General features: G+C 48.8%; 3 protein-coding genes across 3 annotated transcripts in view; 1 reads left to right on the top strand and 2 right to left on the bottom strand.

Annotated features, from left to right (window-relative positions):
• DNHD1 (dynein heavy chain domain 1) overlaps positions 1-9,686 on the bottom strand; it is a 57,196-nt gene extending 47,510 nt beyond the window's left edge. Inside the window, exons 1-5 of the mRNA XM_087821708.1 lie at positions 8,873-9,686; positions 5,558-5,731; positions 2,511-2,714; positions 2,319-2,429; positions 581-737 (exon numbers count right to left, since the gene is read on the bottom strand). Coding sequence (XP_087677834.1) covers positions 581-737; positions 2,319-2,429; positions 2,511-2,714; positions 5,558-5,731; positions 8,873-9,558 — 1,332 coding nt within the window. The 5' untranslated portion in view covers positions 9,559-9,686. The remainder of the gene's footprint in view (positions 1-580; positions 738-2,318; positions 2,430-2,510; positions 2,715-5,557; positions 5,732-8,872) is intronic.
• Positions 9,687-19,022: 9,336 nt separating this feature from the next.
• On the bottom strand, positions 19,023-20,478 carry TIMM10B (translocase of inner mitochondrial membrane 10B). Its single transcript, XM_016217286.2, has 3 exons — positions 20,416-20,478; positions 20,116-20,211; positions 19,023-19,928 (listed from the first exon to the last, which is right to left on the bottom strand). Exons 1-3 carry the CDS (start codon positions 20,443-20,445, stop codon positions 19,752-19,754), a joined length of 303 nt encoding a protein of 100 aa, XP_016072772.1. The 5' UTR covers positions 20,446-20,478; the 3' UTR covers positions 19,023-19,751.
• A 188-nt stretch (positions 20,479-20,666) lies between these two features.
• Positions 20,667-25,452, top strand: ARFIP2 (ARF interacting protein 2). The gene is made up of 8 exons (XM_016217289.2): positions 20,667-20,749; positions 21,516-21,656; positions 21,913-22,009; positions 22,729-22,847; positions 23,025-23,246; positions 23,791-23,948; positions 24,091-24,265; positions 24,690-25,452. The coding sequence occupies exons 2-8, from the start codon at positions 21,558-21,560 to the stop codon at positions 24,843-24,845; spliced, it is 1,026 nt and encodes a 341-aa protein (XP_016072775.1). The 5' UTR covers positions 20,667-20,749; positions 21,516-21,557; the 3' UTR covers positions 24,846-25,452.
• Positions 25,453-27,436: the final 1,984 nt, after the last annotated feature.

Here is a 27,436-nt window from a genome sequence, read left to right as displayed (position 1 = left end):
GTCCTCTCTCTCAGGACCGGACTATCTGCAGATGGTGATTAGCCGGAGAGCTTTGTGCGTATCCAGCCCCACCTGGCAGACAAAAAACTATGATGAGAGGTCATGGGCAAGAGGCAAGTACATAGCAGGGCCTTCCAGAGCCCTCAGCAGGAGGCACATGCCACAGATGCAAAGCAGGCAAAGTTAGGAAGGATGCGGTCACCAGATGCTTCTACCAGCCACAGTACCTGCCAAAGTTGCAAGACAGGGTTAAAGATAAGCCCAGCAGCACGAAAGATCCAGATTCCAGCTCTCAGATTCCCTAGTGCCCCCGGCGCAAACCACTGAAAAATACGTGCTGTTATGTTCCTCTCCTCCCCGCTCAAGGCCGGAACCAACCTTGAGGGAAAGGCTGAGTCCAAGTCTCTGCCCACCTGCTGCTGATCCAACCAGCCCAGAGCAGGGCAGAACAATGGCTCTGAGGCAGCTGCAGAGTCCAGGCCACCCAGGGGATCCCAGGAGAAGCTTAAGCCAAGAGGAGGCTGGAATTCAGGCAAGCTCAGCTTGGAGAAAAGGCTTACACTAAACTGGAGCCTCTTACCATGTGAAGGATGGACGTGCAGAGGCGCAGGCAGCGAGAAAGCAGCTGCAGGGCCTTGTGGTTCTCCTTGGCCAGCGCCTGCTTCAGGTCCAGCAGCTCGTAGCACTCATCTAGCTCCTGGGGGAGCCAGGACACAGAGTGCAGCTCCTGCAGAAGCCTGGAATCAAGGGCCACGCGGGTCAGAGCCGGCATCTCAGCCCTCTCCCCTTGGACATATTTGCCCTCTTCCTAGCCCAGCTCACCTCAGAATGAACAAAGGTTTAAAAAGAGTATAATATTCCCAGTGACTGACAGTGACAGCTTCCTCTTGAGAGTTCTCTGGAAGAATTCCAAGCCCAAGGAGTTGCTGGCTGGGAAATTCTTTGGGAGAGGCCTGGGGTATGTGCAAATTTACACTGAGTGACCTTTCTGTCAGGAGAGAGGGTCAACTAGATCTCAAGGTCTGACTTAGAAGGAAAGACTACAGAGGCTTCCTCCTTGGAACAGGGGAAGCTGAGGGCCTTAGAGGACTAGATGGATAGGTGAGTTTTAGAATCAAAGGTGATCAACCTGCAACTTCCCTACGGGCTGACGATCCCTGAGGAAACCCACTTCTGTTATCCACTCTCCCCCCACCCCCGCCCTGAAAACACTGCATCTCTAAATATCCTTGAAAGAGATGAAAGACCTCCAATAGCAGAAAATGATCGGAATGGGTGTCATTTATTCGGTACCTATTAAGAGGCACTGAACATGGTACTTTATATTCACAATCTCACTTAATTCTCACTACAGCTGTGTAGCGGAAATCTTTATCTCCAGTTTTCAGATTAGGAAACTGAGGGTCCAAAGAGCAAAGTCCCTTGCTAGCATCCAGGATTTAAATTCCAATCAGTCCAGCCTTCAAGCCCTTGAGCTTTTCATTAACACCATCATGATGAGGCTAGACTGGAGGATGCCCAGAGCATAGCTTACAAACTTTATGGTAGCCCATGGGCCAGATACAGACTGAAACGGTTTCCAGATGTACAACTTAGAGTTGGCCAGCATAGTGTTTTAATAAAAATTTGAGCTAACCAGGTAAAATTAAGAAATTTTACCAAAAAATGTGGATTTCCAGGAAATCCTGAAAAATAAGGTAGCTGACACTCTGGACCTATATTCCCAATGGCAACAGTCAATTGGAACCGAGTATGACTGTCCTAGTCCGGTGTGATCTCCAGGTTAGTCCCCGCACTTTGTAACGTCTTGCACCTAACCCACGGCATTTCTTCCATAGCTCCTGTCACAGGAGATAATTGGAGTGGCTGAGAAGTGCAGAGAAAGCAAGAGAGTACTGAAAATAGGAATAACTAAGCTTTTCCAAAGAAAGAATCACAGTAATACCATGGAAAGAGCAGACAGTTCAGATTCAAACCCCTGAGTTAGATCCCCAGATGTGATACTTAATAATTGTGTGATCTGGGGCAACCTGATGTAGAAATACATAATTGTATGGTGATATGTTCAGAATATATTATTTAGAGGGGGAAAACTGGTTACTTAACAATACGTAAAGTTTAATCACAATTATATGTGTGATAGAAAAAAGATAGAAGGCTGTGCAACAAAATGTTTAGTGGTTATTTATGGGTGGAGAGGTTAAAACTGTTTTCCTTTGTGCTTCTTTGTATTTTCCAAGTTTTCTACAAGGAACGTGTTATTCCTTTTTATAAAATGATTTTTAAAATCCATCGAAGTTGTGTTTTGAAGACCTCACCTGCTGATGTGGAGCAGCGCTGCTCCAAAGTGGGGCACGGCCAAGAGCAGGTGCCTCCCCAGGAACACCCGGCACCGGTGCAGGCCTTGAAGCGTCACAGTCTTCTTCCAGCTGCAGACAAGAGGGCAGTGGCGACATGCAGCTTGCTCTCTGCAACACTTCCCCCCAAATCCCACACCCGCCATCACCTACCAGGCCCAGGCCTTGCGTAAGAGGCAATTCTTGAAGAATGGGATGAACTGGAGCTGCTGCCAGAGGACAGAGTGGCGGTGCCAGGTACCCAGCGTCATGGCCTCAGTGTCCTCCTCGGGATGTACATGCAGAACCCCAAAGGGAGAGAAGATGTAGTGCTCAGGATTCACCTTGTTTGGGGGCACCACCACCAGGCTGTAAGGCCTTTAAAAAAGAGCTCTGATCAGTGAGGCCCTGGGAACTTGTGCAGACTTCAGGAAGGGAGATTTAAAAATAATGATACCAAAAAAGGAGGCAGTAGAAAGTGGGAAGAGGGGTAAAAAGAGCAGAATGATCTTCAAAGTAGAAAGATGGAACAACTATTATTCAGAAGAAATAGAAGCCAAGGATAGATGGGAAGAAAGAAAAAGGCCCCTAGGCAGTTCCAGGAAGTTCATATCTCCAGACCCAGATACCCAAATCTACGACTGCCATCAGCTGTAAGATGCAGCATTTTTTAATGAATTGCTAAAATAAAAAAGGCTGCCAATACGATACTCCATTGATCTGCAAGGTACATCACAGTTTCAGAGATGTTGAAATGTGGGGGGAAAATGTGCATCTTGGAAATAATAAAATGCATATATCTCTAGACACTGAAACAACATCAGAGATAATCACGAAATGAGCTTGGAGTAACTGAGAACCGGGAAACACAGGGGCAGACAAGAAGACTAGACACAGGCCAAAAGGAGGAAACTGCCAGCTCATGAACAAGGTACCCCCAGAGCCATCTTACAGTCCTACTAAATTCTCTTACTTCAGAGAAATATGCCTGCATTCCACATTCAATACAGTTTATACGCAGGGCAGCTGCTGGCTCTGTAATTACTCACTGCCTTTTCAGTTCTCTTGCTCACGGTTTCTTATTTCTCTATGCGCCTAATTATCCTTGACTGTACTGCTTCTCTGATTATGACTGAGCTGATAGTGTAAGGCCCTAAGCTTATCATTTTCTGTCTGTGAGCTTTCCACCGAGGTCAGCCGGCATCTCATCCCACAGGGCTGCCAGACAGTCAAGTGTACCAGCCACTAGGTGGCAGTAGGTAGCTTATCACATTCCACCAAAAGGGATCCTTTAATTATTTGTGCTGGTGCTACATGTTCGTGGATTACTAGTGTCCTACTTCCTGTTAGCAAGGAGCTCAGTACTGCGCAAGGCCAAGGACACTACCAGAGCAGTATCAGAATCCCATAGTTTGAGGCTCGTTCCCTGGGGACTACTCATGATCCCAAGTACTGCATCAGTCAGGGTCCAGTCATGAACACCGAAATCACACTAGGGATTGCAACAAAGTGAATTCAGTAGAGAGAATATGGTTTTTAAAAGGTATCAGAGGCCCTGGCGGGTGTGACTTAGTTGGCTGGGCATCATCCCAGGCACCAAGGGGTCGCTGTTTGGATTCCAGGTCAGGGCACATGCCAGGGTTGTGGGCTCCATCCCCAGTAGGGGGTGTGCAGGGGGCAGCCAATGGGTGTTCCTCTCTCTCTCTCTCTCCCTCTCTCCCCCTTCTTTCCTCTCTCTCTCTCAAATCAACAAAAACATATATATATTATTATTTAAAATGGTATCAGAAGACTGAGAAAGCAAAAAGGGAGCACTAAGGCAGCACAGAGCTAATAACTGCAGGAAATGGATGCCAGCCCAAGAACTAAAAGAACAAAGGGGAGAGGTTTGGGTTTGTAGAAGCTATGAGCTTGGAGGAGGGATTGTAGAGTTGGAACTTGAATTTCTAAGGCAATGCTTCCTGGCTGCTACGAGCACCTAAGGATTCTGGAGAAGGGGCCTTGCAGAGTTGAGACTCAGAATTCTGATGGGAAGGTGTCACCTGGCTGGCATTGGTGCCTGTGAGGATCACAAAGAGGCTGATTTAGCAAGCGCCTGCTGCTGCCAGGGGGAAGGACCTTTTCTGGGGTAACGCGGACAGGAAGAGCAAGTAAAGGAAGGAGAAAGTCCCTTCTCTTATCCTGCTGTCCAGTCTCCTTCTAGCACCCCCTATTAATCAAATCTAATGGGAAGCCAGCTGAAAAACAAGAAATAAAGTTTGCAGTCTCAGCCCAAGTATCATGAAGCAGAGAGAGGACAGCAAAGCTAGAACCAAGACACAGTTGCTTAATAACTGGCACATGCTCTCAGTGAATGTTTGCTAAATGAACTGATCGGTAAATGAATGGATGATACAGATCAATAGTGCTACCCAAGTGCAGGAGAAAGACATTGGTGTATACAGGAAATAAGGCTCTCTGGGAGAGTGTACCTGATACTGCTTAAAAGCATGGACTTTTGAGTTAAGACGGTCCTAGGTTTGAGTCCTGTTTCTACCACTTATGTGGCTTTGGACAAGTCACTTAACCTCTCTATACATCAGTCTACTCATCTCATGTATGGAAATAATAATAGCATCTACCTGGTAGGCTAGGATTAAACAACACATCTCATGTGTTTATTAGCACAATGTATGGTGTACAGAAAAGCTCGACTAATGGTAATTATTATTAGTACTTCTGGGAAGAGATGAAACCTGAACAGGGCTTTTGAAAATATGTAAGATTTGGATCTAACAGAAGAGAATGAATGGATGCCTCTTGAGTCACATGGGAGAGGGAGACTTGTTTTTATAGCCCCAGAGATAAAACTAGGACTGGGAGGTAATTGTTAAAAGAGCAGATTTTGGTTCAGTCTAAGGAACAGTATGCCTTGGGAAACATAAAACTTCCCTGATACTGTAAAGATTTAAACAAACACCTGATTCATGCATTGGAGTTGGGAGAGGTCACCATTAAATTCCTTTCTGAGGTAATGACCAAAGGCTTCCATCCTTCTCGGTAGAACAAGAAGACAGAGCAGAGAAGAGGCTGGCTAGGACAAAAGGCTGTGAGGTTGAGGGGAGGGGGGAGGGAGGCTGGGAGAGGGGGAGAAGTGGGGGGGGTGCAGGAGAGGAGAGGGAGACACAGCAGGGGAGGAAACCCGGGAGTGGAAGGAGAAGAGGTCCCCCTTAGGCTCCTACCTAAAGTACCGGCCAGGAGCCACGTTGAGATAGAGGAAGTGGATCTTCTTCAGTTGCCTCTCTGTCTTTAAAATGGTCATTGCCTGGCTACCCAGGAGGGAAATCGGTGGCAAGAGATCAGTGCTGCTTTTTCGGAAGGTCCTCTTTCTGGAAACTTCAGAGTCAAGCTGAGACCTGGATGAGAAAAAGTCAGGAGAGACGAGGCAGAGCGAAGGGTTCAGGCTGCTACTGTTAAGAGGGGGAGCCAGGTCGGGTGCCCAAGAGGACCTGGCCCTGTCAGAGCCTCGCTACCACCTACACGAGCAAATACAGCCCATGATACAACACAGCCAGGCAACCATATTCACAGGGGCATGTGCACGGACAACTCCTTCCTTTCTGATAAATGACCAGTCACTGCGGATTGATTGTAATTGCTGTGAGGTAAGTATTATGTAACACTGAGCGAAAGTAATGGGAGTACTTTTCTTTTCCAGACTCACCACCTTGCGAGCCCACAGTCCTGGATTTCTCCTCTCTGGCAACCTTCCTCACCTTCTAGGTCTTCTGTCTTTCCTCCCATTATACTCACTTTCCGACCCTACATGATCTCCAGGCCTGTGATTCTTTCTTGCTCTTCCCCCATCGTCACCCAACCTCTAGCTTCACATCCTTTCCTTTCCAGCCAGGATCCAATGGTGCATCCTTCAACCCCCTCAGTCTTCTTACACTTCTACCACACCAGTCAACAAAATGGATATGAAAGTAATTATCAAGAAAGCAAATGTTAATAATCTGGACTTATAATTTTGGTTGGAGTGACCTCAGAGTGAGCACATGCACACACACACACACATCTCTGATAATTAAACTTAGACTTAACCAGTCAGAGTATACCAGTGTCATTAATTGACCCAAACCTAAGTCAACAGAACAAGTTACCCCAGGGATAACAGTACAGTCCTATTGTAAAGTTCATATCAACAATTGGGTTTATGACCTTGATGTTGGATCAGGACATCGCAATGGTGTAAATGCTATTAAAGGTTCATTTCCTTAACAATTAAAGTCCTATGTGATCTAAGTAGGTTCAGAAGGTCACAGAACCAGGAATATTGGCTCTTCTCTGGTGTCCAGTCTCAACTGTGGGCTCACTCTGCTCTAAGGACTTAGTGCCGGTCCTCAGGAAGCTATCTCTTTCAGTGTCCTCAGCTGCTCACCAGGCCTCCACCAACCCCTGCCCCATGCCCAACCCTGCCAAGGCCCTAGTCTCCTCCCTTTTCTGTCCAGAGAAAACTGAGGCTGTCGGCCATGAACTAACTCCCTCAAGTTCAGCTGCCTTCTCACATATTTATGTATACCTACTCCCATCCTAATCTTGCCCCCCAATTTGAGAGGAGTGAGTTTCCTTTCTTCTCTACAAGGTTAATCCCTCCATTTGCACTCTGGATCCCTTACTCCCTCCTTCATGAGGAATTTTCAATCTATTCTCCTTACCATTAGCCTATATTTATTAAACCACATTTGCTAGGCTTTACATATATTTATCAAACACCCACTTCTCAAGCACTGTCTTAAGAACATCTCTCCATTCTTTTTTTTAAAAGAGTCCTGCCCAGACATCACTCTTCTTTCAATCTACTGTTCTATTATATCTCTCTCTCCCTTTCAAGCCAAGCTTCATAAAAGAAAGATAAAATGTGATTTCCACTTCATCTCCTGTTCACTCCTGAATGCACTGGCTTCCTCCTCACACCACAGCACTGAAACGGCTCTCACCAACCTCCTCCTAGTTGTTAAATTCAACGAACATTTTTCAGGTTTTTCTTACTTGCCTCAGTAGCATTTAACAATACTGACTGCTCCCTCCTCCTTAAAACTCTCCTTTTATTTCACCTCCTAACCTGCAAGATATTTTGACTCTAGCCTAAACCCAAATTCCTCTGACATGCTTTCCCCTAACTGTAAACACACACACCAGAGGAGCAGCCAGAGGAAAGGCAGTGTTCCTGATTTTATTAGCACAATTTGTAATTGTATGTTACTTGTATCGATTTATTTAACATCTATATCCCTAACCAAGCTGTGAGACTCAAGGGAAGGGATTGAGTCTGTCTTGTTCACTTCTGTATCCTCAGCATCTAGCAGTTCCTGATATACATTAAGTATCCAATCCAATAATACTTATTGAATGAATGAATGTCTGGGAGACCAGTCCCAGAAAAATGCATGCAAATTAAACCATATTTGCTAGGCCTCAGAGGTTTACCGCCAGCTCCAAAGAGAGGGCAGAGTTTTTAAAACTTCCCAACATCTCAGCCCATTTCACTTCAATTAACTTCCCCAAGGAAAGGAAACTTGCACTCAGGGCACAGTGTAAAAGGAAGTCGGCTGGGGTTATTGAAGGCATGAATTGTTGGCACTGGCTACCCCCCCTCAGGGCCTCCAGGGCCTATCTGTCCACCATTAGGGCTCTAAGGCTTCAGGGAAAACTTGACCCAGCCATTAACTTAGAACAAAAACTTACAAAGTCGAGCTTGATTAAAGGTAAAACTACGCTTCTTCCCAGATAGTGAATGTGTCGCAGATAAGGGGCAAAGCACTTAGAAAATCAACCCGGAGGACAGGGAGGGATTCCAAGACTAGAGCTAGAGAGCTCTCAGAAGAAGAGGCTTCTGTTGGCTTTCTGAAGTCCTGAAGAAAACAATGAGAGCCAGACTGGGGGGCGGGGGGGTGGGGGTGGAGATCATCACTAAAGGGGCCAGGATATCCACACTGGCAAGGCTGGAAGAAGACCCTGGAAGGATCAGAATGGAAGTGCCCTCAGGCAGTGCTGGCAGCTCTAAGCTGCCTTGGAGCTGGCTTAGCTCACACTGACATTAGTGGGAAGACTTCAGACAAGCACTCACCTAGAAACATCCCGAGGAAAAGACCTGTACCCAGCGTCCAGCACCCAGCACTAGGCCAGCCGGGAGCGAGGCTCAGGGATTATGGGTGAGAGGGGAAGAACTAAGGAGGCTTCCAGGACCATCTGAGAAAGAAGTCTGGAGACTCTGGGAACTCAAGCTGTCCTCTGAAGCTTTGGCTTCCACATAGCTGACTTGATTTTCATGAATTTCTGCATTTTCCTACGGGAGTTAACACTAAGACCACTGGGTTAATTCTGCAGACAAAAAGGAAGAGAGGAGCAGCCTCACACCAGCTTGGCTTAGGGTTAGGCTAATCCCTAAAGTCAGTAGAGGGGTAGCTTTGGACAACCAAACAACCCAGGAGGCACCCATAAACAGGCCTCTTTCTCTCCTCTGCTCAAAACCCCAGACTGGGTCCCTCACTTACTTAGTCTTTCTTCTTCCAACAGGCTCCTGCTCTGTGTCGCCAGTGCCACTGCTCTCATACTGTACAGGGATGTCTGTCCCCAGTGCCAAGGGCAGAAGGCTAAGGCCATCTTGCCACTGTGCCTCTTTCAGAGCCATCTTGGCACCAACAATTCCCAGGCTGTGCTGTAGCTCAGGCAGAGTCAGTGGTCGTAGCCACGTGGCTAACTCCGCTTCTCCTCGCTGCCCATCCCTCCTGGCCCGAACAAAAGGGCATGCCGGGAGTGGGGGGCCTGGACAGAACCTCTGCTTCTGAAGGCAGCAGTCCACATGGGAGGCGCTCTCTAACAAAGACGAGTCTGGGGGAAAGGCCTGGTCTATGGCATCTAGCAGGTCCAGCTGGAGCTGGGATTGGACCCAGGGTGCCCAGCGGTACAGCTGCTCCAGGAAGGGCAGCAAATCAAGGTGGCCGGCCAGCAGAGCACGATATGGAGGCAGCAGACGCAGCACTGCATACAGGTAGTGCCAGGCTTGGGGGCTGCCATCCTGCAGCACAGCTGAGAACAGAGTTCGGAGCTCAGCTACCAGGAGCTCCAGCCCCGGGAGCGACTGAGTCACTGCCTTCAGGAACTGCTCCTGTCTCCTCTGGCAGTGCCGAGGCTCAAGGGCAGCAGCTGATGCCTCTTCGGGAGACGAGTCTACCCGCATATCCGAGACCACCAGGAGCTGGGCGTTCAAATGCTGGCGGACAGACCTTGCCCACTGCTCAGGCTCCGACTGCCAGCTCCAGGGCGCCGGCTGCTGGGCCTCACCTGCTTGCCCAGCCCAGGAAAGGAGCCAGAGAAGGGGGCCTTAGGCTCTGGTCAAGGGACGGCCAGGGTCAACAGGGTTAAGGGAAAGAAGAAAGGAGGGACTTAGGACAGGGAAATGGGGGCTGCGAGGTCGAGCCAGACCAGCAGAGGGCCTTTCCTGGGACCCTCAGCCCCACCTACAACCTCCCCAAAGGCTCTGGTGCGAAGCCCGCTAGGACAGAGGTGGGGGCGCTCCCCGCACAGGTTCCTCCCCCCCACCCAGGACACTGTCCCCCTCACCTGGCTGACGGGGTTTAGGAGACAAGGGAAGGGCGGAGACGCAGATCTGCCGGTGAGGCTTCATGGGGAGGTTCTGCTGGGGAAACAGGGACTCAGGCTGGGTCCTGGACAGACTCACTCTTCTCACAGCCGCCCCCACGCAGGCTGTGGCCACCCCAGCGGGAAACCGATGCCCACAGGGAAAGGCCCGCGCAGAGCCCGGGGGCAGCGGGAGCCGCGGTCTCGGGAGCGGCAGGTCGCAGGCGGCGCGGCGAAGCCCAGCCCTGCCCGCGGGGGGCTGGGGCTGCTGAGGACCGGAGGGGGCCGCGGGGAACTCGGGCGGGACGCGCAGGGGGCGGGCCTCGGGGGCGAGGGCGGGGGCCTTCCCGGGGCCCGCCCGGCGAGGGGAAGGGGTCCCAGCTGCGGACTCCCGCTGCTCCGTCTCCGGCTGTTGGAGCCGTTGCCAGAGCCCCGCGAGCGCTGCGGCCGGAGCCCGAGGAGCCGGGGGCGCAGGGACGGGGGCGGGCCGGGCGCCCCGGGGACACGCACGGCCCCGCGCGGCCGCGGGGAGCGGGAGCAGCAATCCCGGGGCTTCGTGGGCAGCGGGATCCTTGCGCCTGTGTCCATTCACTGAGCGGCTGAGACAGCGCCCCGCACCACCCCGACCTACCTCTGAGACCACCCCGCCGCCCGCCCCCCATATGCACCTGCCCCACCTACCCCCCCCCCCATAAGACAAAATTTTTCAGCACAAGCAGCTCAAATTGGGGAGTGGGGGTGGGGCTGAATGATTGAAACAAAAATAGAAATTCAGCATATGCCAGTCCCACCTGGGCTCTGAAACCTAGATTTGCATATCCAGCTGCTGATTTGGATATCTGATGAGTGTCTCAAACTTAAAAACGTAAAGTGTCTACAACCAGACTCCTAACTGCCCTCACCCCGCCCCAAAGAAACCGCTTCCTTCACTGTCTTCCCCCTCTCAGTAAACGGCAACTGGATTTTTCCAGTTGCTCAGATTAAAACCTTGGAGTCACCTTTTTTGTTTGTTACCCCTCACCCAAGAATACTGTTTCCATTGGTTTTTAGAGAGTGGAAGGGAGAGAGGGAGGGAGGGGGAGAGACTGAGAGAAACATCCACGTGAAAGAGACACACGGATTGGTTGCCTCCCACAGGTACCCCAACTGGGCTGGGATAGAACCTGAAACCCAGGTATGTGTCTCCTTGACTGGGAATTGAACCCAAGACCCTTTGGTGCCTGAGCCAATGCTCTAACCACTGAACAACACTGTCCAGGGATGGAGTCACCTTTGCCTTCTCTCTCTCCCTCCCTTCCCCTGCCATCCCCAAATCCCATGTCTTATCCTTCAGCAAATTCCATTGGCTATAGCTTCAAAATATATCCATAATCCAACTGCTTCTCATCACTTCAAGTGCTACAACCTTGGTCTAAGCCAATATCACCTGTCGCCTGATTATTCCACAGCTTTCTAACTGATCTCTCTGCTTCTAACCTTCACCCTACAATTTGCTCTGCAGATCCTGTCACTCCTCTGCACAAAACTCACAAATGCCTTATCATCCTTCAGGCAAAAGCTGTAGTTCTATGAAGGTCTACCAACTGCTATCTGTCCTACTCTCTCTCCCCATTCACTCGACTCCTGCTGTGCCTGGATCACACCAAGCATGCTCCCACTTCAGAGCCTACATACCTCTGTGGCTGTGTAACAAATTACCACAAACTAAGCAGCTTAAAAACAACACTCATTTACTATCTCACAGTTCTGTAGATTGATGTCCAGCATAGCTTGGCTGGGTTCTCTGCTCAGGGTATCATAACCCTGAAATCAAGGAATTGGCTGGACTGAGTTCTTGTCTGGAGGCTCTGGGAGAAAACTGTCTTCCTGTTGTTGACAGGATTCAATCCCTTGTGGTTGTAGGACTGAAGTCCCCTATTTCTTCCTGGCTATTAGCCAGGAGCTACTCTCAAGTCCTAGAGGACATAGCCTTCCTTCGTACATGGTCCCTCCATTTCTAAGTCAGCAATCGTTCTTCAAACCCTTCTCATGCTTCAAATCTTTCTGATGTCCTCTTCTGCATCCAGCCAGAGAAAACTTCCTGCTCTTAAAAAGTTCATGTGATTAGGCCACACCCACCAGATAATCTCCTTTTCTTCCAGTGAAGTATGCCAGATGATATAACCTAATTACAGAAGTAAAATCTATCATATTCACAGTCCTAGGAATTATCCAGGGTATATACACAGGGGGTGGGAAATCTTGGGGACCACCTTATAATTCTTCCCATCACACATGTACTGTAAGAACAAAAAGACCCCCAAAATACAATGACTTAAGCACGATAGAAGTTTATTTGTTTCTCTCATATAACTGTCCAAGTATAATCACTCTAAGACTAATAGGTCAGCCTTTTAGTTATTCTGCCTTTTCCAAGGAACTGGTCCTGGTCTTTAAGGTCTAAGACAGTTTACCACCATGTTTGCTAGGTAAGATGGGTGAAAAGAGAAAGGAGAAAGCATACCCTTACTTCTAGTAAGATGGGTCAGAAGAGAAAGGAGAAAGCATATCCTTACTTCTAAGGGCACAATCTGGCAATGCACACATCACTCAATCACATAAGCACACCTAGCTTCAGGAAAGCTGTAAAAACTAATCTTTATTCTCAGTGGCCATGTGCCTGGATAAAAATCAGGGTTCTATTAGTAAATAAAGAAGGGGATGCCCAGCAGGGCATGGCTCAGCAGTTGAGCGTTGACCTAGGACCCAGGCGAATGGGGTTTGATTCTGGGTCAGGGCACATGCCCGGGTTGCGGGCTCGATGCCCAGTTGGGGGCGTGCAGGAGGCAGCCAATCAATGACTCTCTCATCATTGACGTTTCTCTCTCTCTCTCTCCCTCTTCTTTGCTCTCTCTGAAATCAATAAAGATATATTTTTAAAAAAGAAAGAAGAAAGAAAGAAAGAAAGAAAGAAAGAAAGAAAGAAAGAAAGAAAGAAAGAAAGAAAGAAAGAAGAAAGAGAGAGAGAGAGAGAGAGAGAGAGAGAGAGAGAGAGAGAGAAAGAAAGAAAGAAAGAAAGAAAAAGAAAGAAAGAAAGAAAGAAAGAAAGAAAGAAAGAAAGAAAGAAAGAAAGAAAGAAAGAAAGAAAGAAAGAAAGAAAGAAAGAAAGGGAAAGAAAGAAAGGGAAAGAAAGAGAAAGGGACAATGGATTCTAGGGACAACTAGAGGCTTAAACCACAAACACTCTTCATCCAGATGTACCCAAGGCTTACTCCCTCCTTTCAAGTCTCTGCCCAGAGACCGTATTAGTGAGTTCTTCTCTGACCACCCAATATAAAATAGCAACTCTCCCCACCTTCCTTATCCTTCTTACCCTGCATTATTTTTTCTCCATAGCACTTATTACTATCGCATATAAATATTTAATTGTTTATTGTCTGTTTCCCCTGACTAGAAACATAAGCTCCATGGTGGCAGATTCTGATTTCTCTATGCTCTCTCCCCAGCCCCTGTGTGAGGCACCATGAGTAGGTGATCAGAAAATACTTGTGCAACAACTGCATAAATGTCTAGCAGTCTTCATAAGTGAGAAAGGACAGGTTTGAGTCACACTGCTGGGATTGTACACCTGGCTCCACCACTTACTAGTCATGGGATATTTTACCTGTTTCATTTTTTTTTTTGTAAAATGAAGGTGATAATAACAGTAGATACTACTATTACCTTGTAGGGTTGTGAGACTAAATGAGTTAATGTATGTAAAATGCTCAGAATAGAGCCTGCTGGATAATAGGCACTTGATGTGACTGGTGTGTTAGTGATGTGCTTGTGTTGTAGTTCACAGCACTCTGCAGAGTGCTGTTGACAGAATGGTGAACAAGCCACAGAGGGCCAGTGGCGGCATAAACAGGGCCCGGGCAGCCCTTTCCAAAAAGGCCAAAGAAGAGTGACAGAGTCACAGAGCCACAGAGCCACAGAGCCACAGCAGGCCTTCATGTTTAAGGCCTTCAAACCATGGTTTTCCAGACACACGAGGACAGAGGGGAATTCTGTTTGGTTACCTGTACTGAGCCCTCAACACTGCCTAAAAATATAATTGTTTCTTTTGTCAGGTCACTCTTCCATTCTGTGCAAAGACGATTTCAAACCGCCTGCACACTCTCATCTTCCATTTTCTTCTACTTTACTCTCTGATAACTTCACCTCCTATTAAAAAACAAAACAAAAACCAGATGCTATATCAATCGGGGTTCTCCAGAGAAACAGAACTAATAGGATACAGGGATACATACTGCAACCTAGTCAAGTTGACACATAAAACTAACCATCACACACACTATTTAAAAGGAACTCTTTCAATCTCCCAAAACCATATCAAAAACGACTTAGATCTGCTTTCACCCATTCCTCCTTCCTTCTTGTTACCAATAAGGGATGCTCCTTCCCTCTCTAAAGCCAAGCTCTAGACCTTTGCTCTGTAACTATTCTCTCTTGCCTTCATTTAACTAACAAATATTTACTGAGCATCAACTGTGTTGGATGCTATTTTGGGTGGTTATAGCAGTGTACAAAATGATAACTGACAAAAATTGAATTATGGAGCTTACATTCTAGTGAAGAAGACAAATAATAAATAATAAACAGAATGCATAAACTATTATGTGATAGTGCTATGGAAAAAAAGAGAGCAGAGGTTAAGTACAGATTCACTTCTGTCTCTTTTAATAAGAAGTCTTCCTGCTTGACCAGCCGTGGTTCAGCCCTTGAGCATCGACCTATGATCCAGGAGATCATGCTTTGTATTCCCACTCAGAGCACATGCCTGGGTTGCTGCTTGATCCCTGGTGAGGGGCCTGCAGGAAGCAGCCAATCAACGACTCTCTCATCATTGATGTTTCTATCCCTCTCTCTCCCTCTCCCTTCCTCTCTCTGAAATCTATAAAGACATGTTAAAAAAAAAAAAAGAAGTCTTTCTTTTGTTATATGAATAGTAGATTGAGCTGGGAGGAGACTGAAAGATGTTCAGTCAACAAATATTTATCAAGCATTTATTATGCCGGGCACTGTGATAAGAATGCAATGGTGAGCAATACAAACATGGACTCTGACCTCATGAGCAACTGTTAGAAGTGCTACATGCCAAAAACATGAGGACTTATGGGAGATGCAGCCTGGAAAGAGTTCTTTGAGGAAAGAGTATTTGAACTAAGTACTCAAGAATGAGTAGTTCATCATAATCCACATCCGAACTGAAATGACTACATAGAGTTTTACTCTAGCGATGCAGAACAGTTTGCTTATCCATTCATTCAAGTTGTTTCTAATATTTTACCATTATGGATAGAATCAATAAACATCTTTGAGAAAAAAAAAAAAGTAGGTACAGGGAAAGCATCGCAAGCCAGAAAACAGCAGGTACAAAGGCCTTGAGGTGGAAGTGCATGGCAGGTTAGAGGAATCAAAAGGCTAGTGTGGTTAGAGCACAGAGAGGGACAGAGGGACAGAAGGAGAGAGGAGGTATGGTTCAGTCCAATTCAACGAACAATATTGACAATCCAGTGTTTGAGTCACTGATAAGATACAGCTGAGGCAGGCAGGAGCTGGATCATGCAGGGCCTTGTCTTATGTCGAATGTCAGTTTTTATCCTAAGAATGGGAAACTATTATGAAGTTCTAAGCATCAGTTTGTTTTCTCATCTATAAATGGAGAGCAGATCGGAGAGGTACAAAAGTGGATATGCGGAGAAGCAGCAATTGCAATAACCCTGGTGGGAGATTGTGAAGATGGAGAGAAGCAGATAGGATCAGGGGACATTCAGAAATGTAAACTGAGGACTAGGCAATGAGCGCAGGGATGAGCGAGGTTTCTAGCTTCTGTAACTGGATAAGTTCTTTCCTCCAGGCACAGGAGGAAAGTTCATGAGGAAACATGTTGAGTCGGGGATGTTTTTGAGACACCTAAGTGGAGAGGTCAATCAAGTGGCTCATAGGAGAGACCTGGGGGTCATCAGTAACCAAAGCTCAGAGTGGGGGTAAAGTAATCCTAGAAAAAGTAGACTGAGAAAGAACAGGATCTAGAGAAACTTTTAAAGTCTGGAGATGGGTATGCCTGCAAAAGAGGCTAAGAAGCTGCGAAGCATGCGGGTGGAATCGCAGATGCCAGTGAACACCACGGACGCTGAGAAACGTCAACACTACCAGATGCTACTGCAAAGTGAAGGGAGCTGAGGACTGGGAAATAACCGCTGGGCTTAGGAATACGAAGGCTGCTTGTGAGCCAGAGTGACCTCAGTAAGAACTATTTCAACAAAACAAAAGCCGTAGAAGTCAAAACAAGCTGGGAGGAGGAATGGGATGGAGAGGGCCAAAGTATCCACCTGTTTTCAGTGCAAAGTGGAAAAAACAGGACGGTAGCTGGAGGGGAAATGCGGTAGAGTGGTTTGTCTTTTGAAAAGGGGAGACTTTAGCGTGTTTAGACACTGATGAGAATTTAGTAAAGGGGGAAAAGGATTCCCAAAGAAAGGACTACAATTCAGGGCACAGGAATAGGCATTGGCCCTAAGACGAATGCTGGCCCTGTTTAGACAGGATAGAGGAGAAAGATGCCAATGTAGGCAGGTGATCAGATGTTGTGAGAGTTCTCAACTGACAGCTTCTACTTTTGTCTTTGAGTAAAGTAAGTATCTGCAGAAAGTGAAGAGAATGATGGGGGGGGGGAGGCTAATAAGAGGCTAAAGAATATTGGTTTGGAATACTCACTGCAGCAAGCAGGAGAGATGATTGGAAAAACCCAGTGGGATTGTAGGGGCTCAGACTCCATGTGAAGTTGGTAACTGTGGATTCCTAGTGATATAAATCTGCCTTATAGTGATTTCCTTGGGTGGCCTTTCGCTGTCCAAGTGCAGACACAGACAAATGTTTCATTTTACCTAAGCATAGAAGGGATGAGAGGTAAGGAATGGAGTCTATTCCAAGAGAATCACTAGAACTTCAGCTGGATAGGAATCTAAAGAGAAGGTAGAAGCAATGGCCTGACTGCTCCAGTGAAATCAAAGAATGATAGTAGAGTAATAGTGCAATAAAGCGTAAGGAGTGGTCAGTGAATTAGGTGCAAGCAATAGTGTTTTGAAGATAGAGCAGCTGGGTGAAGACAGTGGCCAGGATAGAACTGTAAGAATGGGTGCCTTAGAGAGGCGAAATCACCGTGTCAAAGAACTGAGAGACCAAAATATTGAATGAAGTGTCCCCGTAAACATAAAAGTATGTTGAGTGGCTAGGAAGACCAAGGGTCAGCTACCTAGAGGAAAGTAGGAGGGGCAGTTCCTAAGGACAAATAATGAGAGGGTGGTATACTTGAATAGCCTCAAAGGAATCAGACTTTGCAAAGGAGTGGGCCGTTATGTTCTCAAGTCAGAATGAAAGGAATACTAACCCTCTCTCCAGCATCTGTGGTAACAGGATCAGTTTCTGTCGATATTTATTCTCATTGTGCTTGAAACATCACATGTGCTCAATTATGCCAATGGCAAGACCTGAGGGAGACTCCAGTGGTGAAGGAAGATGGATGGTAGGAATGAAGTTGTTCCAAGTATTGAGAGAAAAGAACCAGGACAGAAGAGATTGGAAATTTAAGAAAGGGACTAACTGATGGATCAGACTGAGGGACACTTGTTTTTCCATGTCTAGGGAGAGGTTTGGTGCAGATGAGTTAAGCAAATAGCTCTGGAAGTTCAAAGAACTTTTACGTTTCTAGCCCTTCTCCAGTAATTATGTGACACAGAAACACAGATAGTCCACAATCATCTGGAAGTTTAATTACATGGGCATTTGTTGCAGGGGCACCCACAAATGTTGATGTGGAGAAATCCAACAGTAGTGCAACATCCCAGGTCCCCATTTCCCTGTCTCTGGAAATTGGGAATTCACAAGCTATTTTACCTGCATTTATACTTTCCAAGGAAAGAATTTTATTGGGTAGACACTTGGTAAGGAAGTTCCTGATCAGCAACTTTTACGTTCTAATAAACCTTTTTATTTAAGATTTGTTCAAGAGATAGCAGCTAAAAAGGCAAAAAGCTAATTGGAGACACTTTTCTCAACAGGTAACTATGTGTAAGATGTGCTTCTAGTACATTCTGGATTCTTGCTTCCTCATCTGTTAAGTGGGGGATAATATCTCCTACTTGTAGTTTTGTCATAAAGATGAACTAAGGTAAAGCATGACATAAACCAACATCAGAACCTATACAAAGTAAGGGCTCAATAGATACTATTTTGAGAGGTAGCCTGGTATTGTAAAAAGAACATGGATTTTAAAGTCAGATCTGTATTTTAATACAGGGTCTACTATTAGAGAATTTCAATCTCCTGATCTGTACAAAGAAAACTTTGTGCTTTATGGGTGGTTGTAAGAAGTTATTTTTATTATTGTGGAAACAATGTCTTAAGAGCTTCCATTTCCTCTTTAAAAAATGAAACATGGTCACCTGATGGGGAACAGTTGAGAGTGAGGTGAGGAATTAAGGAGAGCAGTGAAGGTGTAAATAACTGCCATAGTGATTAAGGACAGCAAATAGACCAGGAAACCACAAAGGGTTGCTTGTTGGTAATGAGGGTTTGGCTGAGGTTGGAAACCTTACATACTTAGTGGCATTCATTATACAGCTGTGGTTTTCTCTAGCAGTTTGAATGGAGGAACAGAAAAGATTAAACAGCTGGAATGATACAAAAGGACACAAGAGCGGCAAGAAAATGTGATGGAGTGATAGGACATTCACACTGCTGAATATAGAAGTAAATTCCCCAATGGGGAGGCAATAAAAATGGATAGGTTGGAATTCGAAATCACAGCGGGAACAACATGGGTAGAGGGTGGAAGAGCTGGAATTAGGAGGTTATAAATAAGCAGTGAGACATGAAGGTAACATTAAAGAGGTCCTGAAGACTTCGCTTTATCCCCTTTTCCACAATAACCACCATATACTTCTCCCTTGAGTTTCTTTTTCTCAAATTTGACCATACTGCAGAACATGGTCCCCCAAGTTTTCCCCTTTCTGATAGCCCCTGAAGACAAGCACAAATACCTTCTTTGCTTAAATGTTTTATTGCTCATTCAGGAAGACAGAAACTAGTAAGAAAGGAACAACCTGGGGATATGGTTAGTTTCAGAATGAATACCCAGAACTTATAGGTTTCATCTGTTCTGGAGCTACTGACTTGTAAAAAGGTAGTACCTAAACATCCTGTGATTTCTTGATATGTTGTCGTTAGATACCTCCTCCTTTCCCTAAATCTAGCAGAATTCCTTTTTGTAAGACACAGTAAAAAAAAAAAGTTATGAATGAATGCATACCCAGCTCACAAGTGAGCCATTGAAGTCAGACAGATTTAAGTTAATGACAGCTAGACAGAGCTCCCATTTTCTCTGTCATCTGGCCAGGAACCACCTTCCTGTTGCGATTACCAACCTTAAAATTGTACCCACAGACCTTGCTTTAACCAGGTGCTTGGGAGTGAATGCTGACTTTTTCTTCTACACATAGAAGGCAATTTCTCTGCTGCAAGGGTTGAAGCCAGCAGACATGCATTGACAGAACAAAGGATGGTGCTAATGAAACGGGCAAAGCTTCCCTGCCCAGAACATAAACCAAACAGAATAAAAGCGGGCTTACTAGTTCCAGGAAAAGGAGCCACAGTACCCAGCTCTCAGGCAACTCCTTGCTCTCTATATACAGGCTGCACCCAGCCCAAGGTGCACTGGCTCCTTCCACCTGAGGGTCCATCCAGTGCCTCCCTCCCTGGGGTGGGGGATGGCTAGCTGCTTGCAGGCGAGTTTCCGGGCTGTTCGGCCGCAACACCGGGCCTGGCTGAGGCAGCCTCGTAGTCTGCGATGCGGCGCTGTACCAGGGCAGGCATGAGCTGCACATACGCGGCCATGAGGCGGTGGTTGGAGTGGATCAGCTTCCCGGCACAGCTGTGCAGACAGGCCTCCTGGAGGAAAGACAGGGTGGAAGTAGAGGCCAGAGGTGTCCTGTCAGGTCTGTCTCCTTCCTTCCCGTCCCAGCCTAGGGGCGAGGGTCACAGAAAGACCTCGGCCACGGGCTGATGGGGGCTCGGGGCAGGACGAAAACAGTCTACGGTTAACTCGCAGGACGAAGCTCCCTACTCGGTTCCCCACCTCCTCGGCATCCAGAGCTCGGTGGTGCAGGCTGGGCACGCAGCGCTGGAAGCAGAGTTCCGTCATCCGATTGTAGACCAACAGGAAGTCCCGCAACTGGGAGAGGAGGGGACCGAGAACTCAGCGAAAAGGGAGCCCACACCGCCATTCAAGGCCGCGCCACCCCCAAGTTTCCCAGGACCGCGCACCGCTGCCCAGTGTCCCCAGCCCTTGGATCCCTGGCTCTTCGGGGTCCCCGCCTTGCGGACGGGGATGCAAGTTCAATGTAAGGCATTGAGGTCGCTTTCAGCTACTACTCACGTTTCTCAGCTGCTGCTGCTGCTGCTCCATCCCGCCCCAGGCGCACGCCCGGCCGCCCGCCCTCACTTCCGTTACGGCCTCTCAGTCACGCCCCGGAAGTAATCTCTCCAGGATCCCAGGGACTGAAAGGTTGGCTCAAGGATCGCCCCGCCCCCAGCTTTAAAGTCACTTCCGCCCTTACTATCTGCGACGTGGCCGGCTTCTTCTGCCCGGGAGGGGACGTCACTTCCGCCGAATCCCTGACCTGCTGCTAGGATCGCGACGGGCACTGGAGCCCGAGGTCCCCGCGCGGCCCGGGCCTGGCGCCCTGAGGGGAAGAGCGGCCCAGCCCGAGGTGAGAGGGGCATACCTGGTCGACGGGAAGTTGAACGCATGAACCTGTCCTGAGGGCAAGATACCTCTGAGCCCAGGGAAGGATGAGAACACACCTGATGCCCAGGTGTATGGGGTGGGGGGGCAGGGAAACACACCTGGGGAGGCATAACTGACTTTGGAAGGGATCAGCTATGTCCTGGAGAAAAGAAGCTTTTCCCAGAGGCCAAGAACATACACCAACGGATTCAACTAAGGCCTGGTGGGGAGGGCCCCGAGGAAGAGGTGCATGGGGTGGAGAAGGAGGAGATGGCTTGAAGGAAACGGGAAGAGATACTAAAGGAGTGTGAAAGGCCAAGCCGTGGACGGCATACCTGAGCCCTGGAAAGGGATTCATCTCCTGATGGGGAGAAACACTTGCATGGGGATAAGCGCCAACGGAATACAGATTTTATCTGTTTTGTTCACTGCTGTATTTCCATGGCCTCAAATAGTGCATGGCACATAGTAGGTACTCACTGCCTATTGAATGATTGAATGCATGAATGATCATGGAGTCCTGGTGGGGTTAGAGGGTCATGAGAAGACACCTGAGGCCTGGGTGTGCATGTGTAAAACTGTGCACCTTGGAGGGGAGAGATACATATGCGACCTGAGGAAAGGAGTGGTAGCCAAACCAGAAGACTCAAGCCCTGGGACAACCTCTAAAACCTCAGAAGTGGTAGAGGAGACTTTTCTCTTATAGACTCCTGGCCAATTTCCAGAACTGTCTGTGTTGGGCTTTGCAGGGCGCTGGGGCAGAGACATTGATTCCAGTCCCTTCCCTAGCCATGACGGACGGGATCCTAGGGAAGGCGGCCACAATGGAGATCCCCATCCATGGGAATGGCGAAGCTGGGCAGCTTCCTGAGGATGATGGGCTGGAGCAGGTGCTTCTGTTTGATTTTTCTCCTTATTGTTTCAAGTTATGGATCCCAACTCATAATCCGCAGGCTTTCACTCTGTTCTAGTCACCCTCCCTAACTTATCTAACTCCCTTCAATCTTTTTACAAATCTTCATTCTGATTCTGTGCAGACTTCCCTTGTGTGCTCTCTCTATGATGCTTCAATCCAAGCTTGTTCTCACCCCCAAAATGCTTCAGCTGCCCCTATGTTCCTGAAGCCTCCTCTTCTCTGGCCTATAGGACCTCCAGCAGGTGATGGTGTCAGGACCCAACCTCAATGAAACCAGCGTTGTGTCTGGTGGCTATGGGGGCTCTGGTGATGGACTCATCCCCACAGGTATGAATGATCAGAACAGGACAGGAAGCTTGAGTGGAGACGGGGAGAGGCATGGTTCTTGGGAGCATAGGATATGGCTAAGAAAGATTGAATTATCTCTAGAGATCTTGGAAACTTCTACTGGTATGAGCCCTATGGACTCTCCTCACCCCAAGGCCAGTTCCCAGGGTTGTCCAGCTGCGCCCATTTGCTACTTCCCCTGAGATGTACCCTTTCTCTGCTGCCACCACCTAAGTCAACTTCTGTTCCACAGAAGTTCCCCCTGCTCTGGAGCTTGATGCTGATTTGGAACTTTATGAGACTTTTCAGAGTTTTACTCTAGACTGTAAAGTTTAGAGGAATAAACTGCCCTGAATGTCACACAGACTAGGATACCACATAGGAATGTCAACCAGATTTCCTCTTACCATCCTTGACCTCCCACCCCACACTCAGCATATTTCCTTCTTCTTCCTCTGCCCCTATACACTAGTAGCACCCTTCTCCTTCCCCCTCCAATCCCCACCACCACATCAGAAGGAGTCCAGATATTTATTAGGATTTGGGTCTCAGGGCACAAGATATGAGTTCCTCCTAGTGAGTAGGAGAATCTAATTGTCTCTAGCTTCTGCTTCTTTAGGAAAGTCATTTTCAGGTGCTGGGAGGGAAGTATGGGTGGAGCCACAGAGGTGTCTGGTTGTATCTGAGAAAGGCTGGTGTCAGAGAACTTGGTCCTTTAGGGTCTGGCCGCCATCCATCTCACAGTGCCACTCCTGCTGGCCCCGGAGATGAGGTGGCTCGGGGCATCGCTGGAGAGAAGTTTGACATCGTCAAGAAATGGGGCATCAACACTTATAAGGTGGGATTCAAGCACCTCTCCCTTCCCCCAAACTCCTCCTGGGTAGCTTTTCTCCTTCTCCTAGATCCTAATATTCCATCTATGGCTGAGACTAGGAGCCTGGTTGTGCTGGGGTAGATACCTGTTGTGGGGGCAGAGTGCTGGGGTCTCTGACCTGTTCCCCCACTTCCTGATCAGTGTACAAAGCAGCTGTTATCAGAGCGATTTGGCCGAGGCTCTCGGACTGTGGACCTGGAGCTAGAGCTGCAGATTGAGTTGCTGCGTGAGACGAAGCGCAAGTATGAGAGTGTCCTGCAGCTGGGCCGGTCACTGACAGCCCACCTCTACAGCCTGCTGCAGACCCAGCATGCACTAGGTGACGCCTTTGCTGACCTCAGCCAGAAGTCCCCAGAGCTTCAGGTGCCTTGGCCAGGCCAAAGAGGGTGGGGGGACTGGGCCCAGGCCCTCCCAGGCAGTCACCCCTCAGCCTCCCTCCCTCCCTCCCTCCTGCAGCCCAGAGGGAGAACCCCTACAGGGTGGGCCCAGCTCTGCCCCCAGCAGCACTCACCTGTGGAGGCAGCCTAAGGGTTTGTACAGAGGTCCAGAAGTTGGAGGGGCTGGGGGAGGTGGCACACTAGGTGCCTCACAAGTAACCCTTCTCTGCATTGGTGAGAATGCCTTTGGTGCTCAGCCTAATCCGAGCCCCTCCCTTGCCTGCTGCACTAGCTTTCTCTGTTCTAGTCCTGTGAACTTGTCTGAGAACCCCACCCCCACATTCCCACCCCAGGCATCCCCAGGGTGGCCCCACTAACTTTCTGGCTAAGAGAGCCTTGCTGAAGGTAGTCCTTGGTTGTTTCAGTTTTGATGCCTGCTTCCTCCATGGGGAAGAGGGTAATGAAGGGCCCTACAGCCCCAGTCAGGTGAGGATTCTTTCTTAAGGCCTGCCCCTCCCTTCTGCCCTCAGGAGGAATTTGGCTACAATGCAGAGACACAGAAGCTGCTGTGCAAGAATGGAGAGACACTACTAGGGGCTGTGAACTTCTTTGTCTCTAGCATCAACACATTGGTCACCAAGACCATGGAAGACACACTCATGACTGTCAAACAGTATGAAGCTGCCAGGTGTGGACATGGCAAGGCCTGGGGTTTGGGGAGTTGGCTGGTTTGGGTAGGAGTTTGAGATTAGGGGCATAAGAATTCAGGAAGGAAAGGAGAGTGTGAAGGACAAAGGGGTGGAAATGAGCCTGTATCATCCCCTCCCCAGGCTGGAATATGATGCCTACCGAACAGACTTAGAGGAGCTGAGCCTAGGCCCCCGGGATGCAGGGACGCGTGGTCGACTTGAGAGTGCCCAGGCCACTTTCCAGGCCCATCGGGACAAATATGAGAAGCTGCGGGGAGATGTGGCCATCAAGCTCAAGTTCCTGGAAGAAAACAAGGTGCCAACCCCACCCCTTTGACCACAGCCCACCTTCCCATCTGTAACACTGACTCTTCCCCTAGACCCTCCCCATCATTGGATGGGGAAATGCAGCCTAACTAAGGAGTGGGATCTTCCCCTAGCCCCCTTAACCCCTGGACCTTTGCAGGTCTCCCCCCTTCCAGTTCCTGGCCCTTTTCTGTTAAAGAATTGGCTGCTGGTCCCAGGATCATGAGCTGTGGTACCAAAACCCCAGGCGCAGCAAATCAAGTTAGATTTCTCCCATCAGCTTGACCCTTCTCCTTTGACACCCTTGGTGGAGTTCAGCCCCCACCCCAAAAGCACCATCAGAGCAGAGTGCATGTGCCCCTGGTCTGGTGTCAGGCTCTGCCCCTCAAGAAGGGCACCTGAGTCCAGCCTCAGCTGACCCTCTGGACCCTCAGATCAAGGTGATGCACAAGCAACTGCTGCTCTTCCACAATGCTGTGTCTGCCTACTTTGCTGGGAACCAGAAACAACTGGAGCAGACCCTGCAGCAGTTCAACATCAAGCTGAGGCCTCCAGGAGCTGAGAAGCCCTCCTGGCTAGAGGAGCAGTGAGCCGCTCCCAGCCCAACCTGGCTATCATAAAGACACTGGGAGGGACAGTCCCAGGGTGGGGGAGATCGGACATGGGACATCCCTTGCCACCTGCCCTCTGATGTGGGCTCCTTTTCCCTGGCTGGGGCCTGACACCAGTTTTGCCCACATTGCTATGGGTAGGGATGGGGCCTATAGGCCCAGCAGCTGCTGCCCTGTCCCTTATCTTCCTGGCCACTGGGCTTCATTCCCAGATCTTTTCCTTCCACTCCACAGCCAAAGGCTATGATAAAACGACTCCCTGGCCAATGGAATCACTCAGGCTTATCCCCAGTTCCTGGGGTGTGCCCCCTGACCAATGGCAGAGCCTCAAAAGGCCCTGTCAGCCAATGGCAGCTCTTCTTGGGCTCCCCTGGGCCAATGATGTTGCCTCCAATACCCTTCGTCCCTCTGTGCGTGCCCATTGCAGAGAAGGGGACTGGGACCAAAGGGGTGGGAATAATGGGGAGCCCCATTTCTGGCCCTGCATCTAAATGGGCCTCCCCTCACCTACCCACCCAGTTTAATTGTGCTTAGAGCCCTGGAAGATTGGGACCTAGCACTAGGAATAAACCTTTCATAAAAGCAGGCCCAGTGAGGTCAATTTGTGGGGGACTCTAGGAGGGTGGGCTGGGTGGAGAAATGCTCAGTCTAACACACCAAAGTCCTATCAAGTCAGAAAAGCTGGGGCCAGACAACTGAAGTCACAGTTTTCAAGAACAGCCTGAGGACCTACTCTCCTCCCCCAGGCCCAGTTTGAACCAAAGCTTTATTTGTCTTTTAGGCCAGCACCAAGATAGCTAAGGATCTTAGCACAGGGCCCAAGGGAGTTGGGTCCACTGACCATCATGCATTCATTCGTACAGCAAATATTTACCGAGTGTTTTTACTTGCCTGGCACTGCACTAGCCCCTGGGGAAACATCAGTGAATAAAGCATGGTCCCTTCCCGCAGTGCTTATGGTCTAGTGAGGGATAGAGACTAGTAACCAGGCAACTACAATACAGTGCTAAGTACTAGGATACAGGGAGCTATGGGAGCACAGAGGAGGGGCATCTGCCCTAGACTGGGGTGGAGATGGGCATGTCAACTGGAAAGCTGAGACTTAAAGGGTGAACAGACAGCCAGAAAGAGTAGGGGAAAGGCATCCTAGGCTGAGAGGCCAATATGTGAAGGCCCCTAGTAGGAACCTGGAGGAACTGAGTTTGACTGCAATGAAACATGAGGGGGGAGTGGCTAGAGGAAGACTGCAGAGGTAAGGTAGTAAGAGATCATGGTAGGTCACTTCAGGCCGATTAAGGACTTTTGCCCTTTGGAGAAGAGGAGCCTTGAAACCTTTTCAGCAGGAGTTTGACGGCATAGAAGAAGCCTAGGGTTGAGGAAAGTAGTCCTTGTGAGGCTTAAAATAATATAATACAGACCCCAGTTCCCTCATAGTGGGTAGTCTAGTAGCTCTGATGCAGCCTCCAAAGCAAGCATGAATCCTGTTGGGCGTATCACAAGCATTGGAACGCCTGTGCTGAGTGTCTAAACTCCTGTGGATGAGAGGTTGAGGCAGTTTCCAGGGCCCCTGTTGAACCCAAATCTGAACCTTGTCTGAGGTAAGAAAGTTCCCCAGCAGCACTTTAATTTAGCCAGAGCCCAGATCCCATCACCTCTCCTCCTTGGCTGAGGAGAGCTCCAGCATGTTTCCACATTGTCCCCTACCTGTGTGGAGGGCTGGAGGAAGGGGACAACCCAGCCAGCAGATTCTCAGCAGTGGCCAGTTTTGCCCTTTGTCACAGATACTGCAGCTCCCAGGCAGGCTCCCTGGGCTTTGGTTAGCCTGCAGTCACCTGACTGGTGCTTGATTATTAGGGGAGGGATGGCCCACATACAGGACCCCACTTTATGAGCCACTGGGGAGTTTTGAACATGAAGGGTACTGATGAATCTCCGAGTGACTGGAGGCAGAACCTAAGCGCAGAACTCGAACGCTGGTTACACCACTTTCTGGCTGAGTGATTAGGGAGGACGTCTGGGGAGCCAGGCCCTCAGTTTCTTCCGCTGTAAAACACGGCTAATAAAAGAAGCTACCTATTAACATTGTGAGTATTAAAAGAGATAATATATATAAAGTGGCTCGTTATGTGTCTGGCACAATGTAAGCACTCAATCCCTGTTAATTGTTATTATAATTTTTATTCTTTTCCACGGGGGCCGCTTTCCCACCATGTGATAGTTCTGAGAACTGCTCTGGTCCTTGGAGTCGCTGCCTGGTCTGAACCACAGGGTCCCCGCCAGGATGCTCCTGAGGGAGAGCAAGGCAACTAGAGCCGAATGGAGGGCCCCACCTTGCAGAGCCCTGGGCACTGCCCTCCCTCCTTGGGCCCAGAGATCCATGCCGAGGCACAGACGGTTCCTGTCTCCCACGATCCACAGAGACCACACTAGCATATTCCGTAGGAGCCCCCAGAAAGCCGAGAAGGGCACCTCCGGGAGGCAGCCGGACCGGCCCCCGGAGTCCGAAGTCCCTGCTGTCCCCTTGCCGTTTCTGGACAGAGCCTCCTCGCGGCCTCAGACGCACCGCGCCG

This window comes from Miniopterus natalensis, chromosome 11 (assembly GCF_054644295.1).
Source record: "Miniopterus natalensis isolate mMinNat1 chromosome 11, mMinNat1.hap1, whole genome shotgun sequence".
Classification (NCBI taxonomy): Eukaryota; Metazoa; Chordata; class Mammalia; order Chiroptera; family Miniopteridae; genus Miniopterus; species Miniopterus natalensis.
The sequence above is the reverse complement of the archived record's forward strand: the minus strand, read 5'-3'. Positions and strand labels throughout refer to the sequence as shown.

Coding starts and splice junctions, on each gene's coding strand:
- TIMM10B (XM_016217286.2), bottom strand. CDS start 20,445: ATGGAGCAGCAGCAGCAGCAGCTGAGAAAC. Junction 20,212..20,415: donor AGCAGCAGCAGCTGAGAAAC/GTGAGTAGTAGC, acceptor CTCCTCTCCCAG/TTGCGGGACTTCCTGTTGGT. Junction 19,929..20,115: donor GAGCTCTGGATGCCGAGGAG/GTGGGGAACCGA, acceptor TCTTTCCTCCAG/GAGGCCTGTCTGCACAGCTG.
- ARFIP2 (XM_016217289.2), top strand. CDS start 21,558: ATGACGGACGGGATCCTAGGGAAGGCGGCCACAATGGAGATCCCCATC. Junction 22,010..22,728: donor TGATGGACTCATCCCCACAG/GTATGAATGATC, acceptor TTGGTCCTTTAG/GGTCTGGCCGCCATCCATCT. Junction 23,247..23,790: donor AGAAGTCCCCAGAGCTTCAG/GTGCCTTGGCCA, acceptor TTCTGCCCTCAG/GAGGAATTTGGCTACAATGC.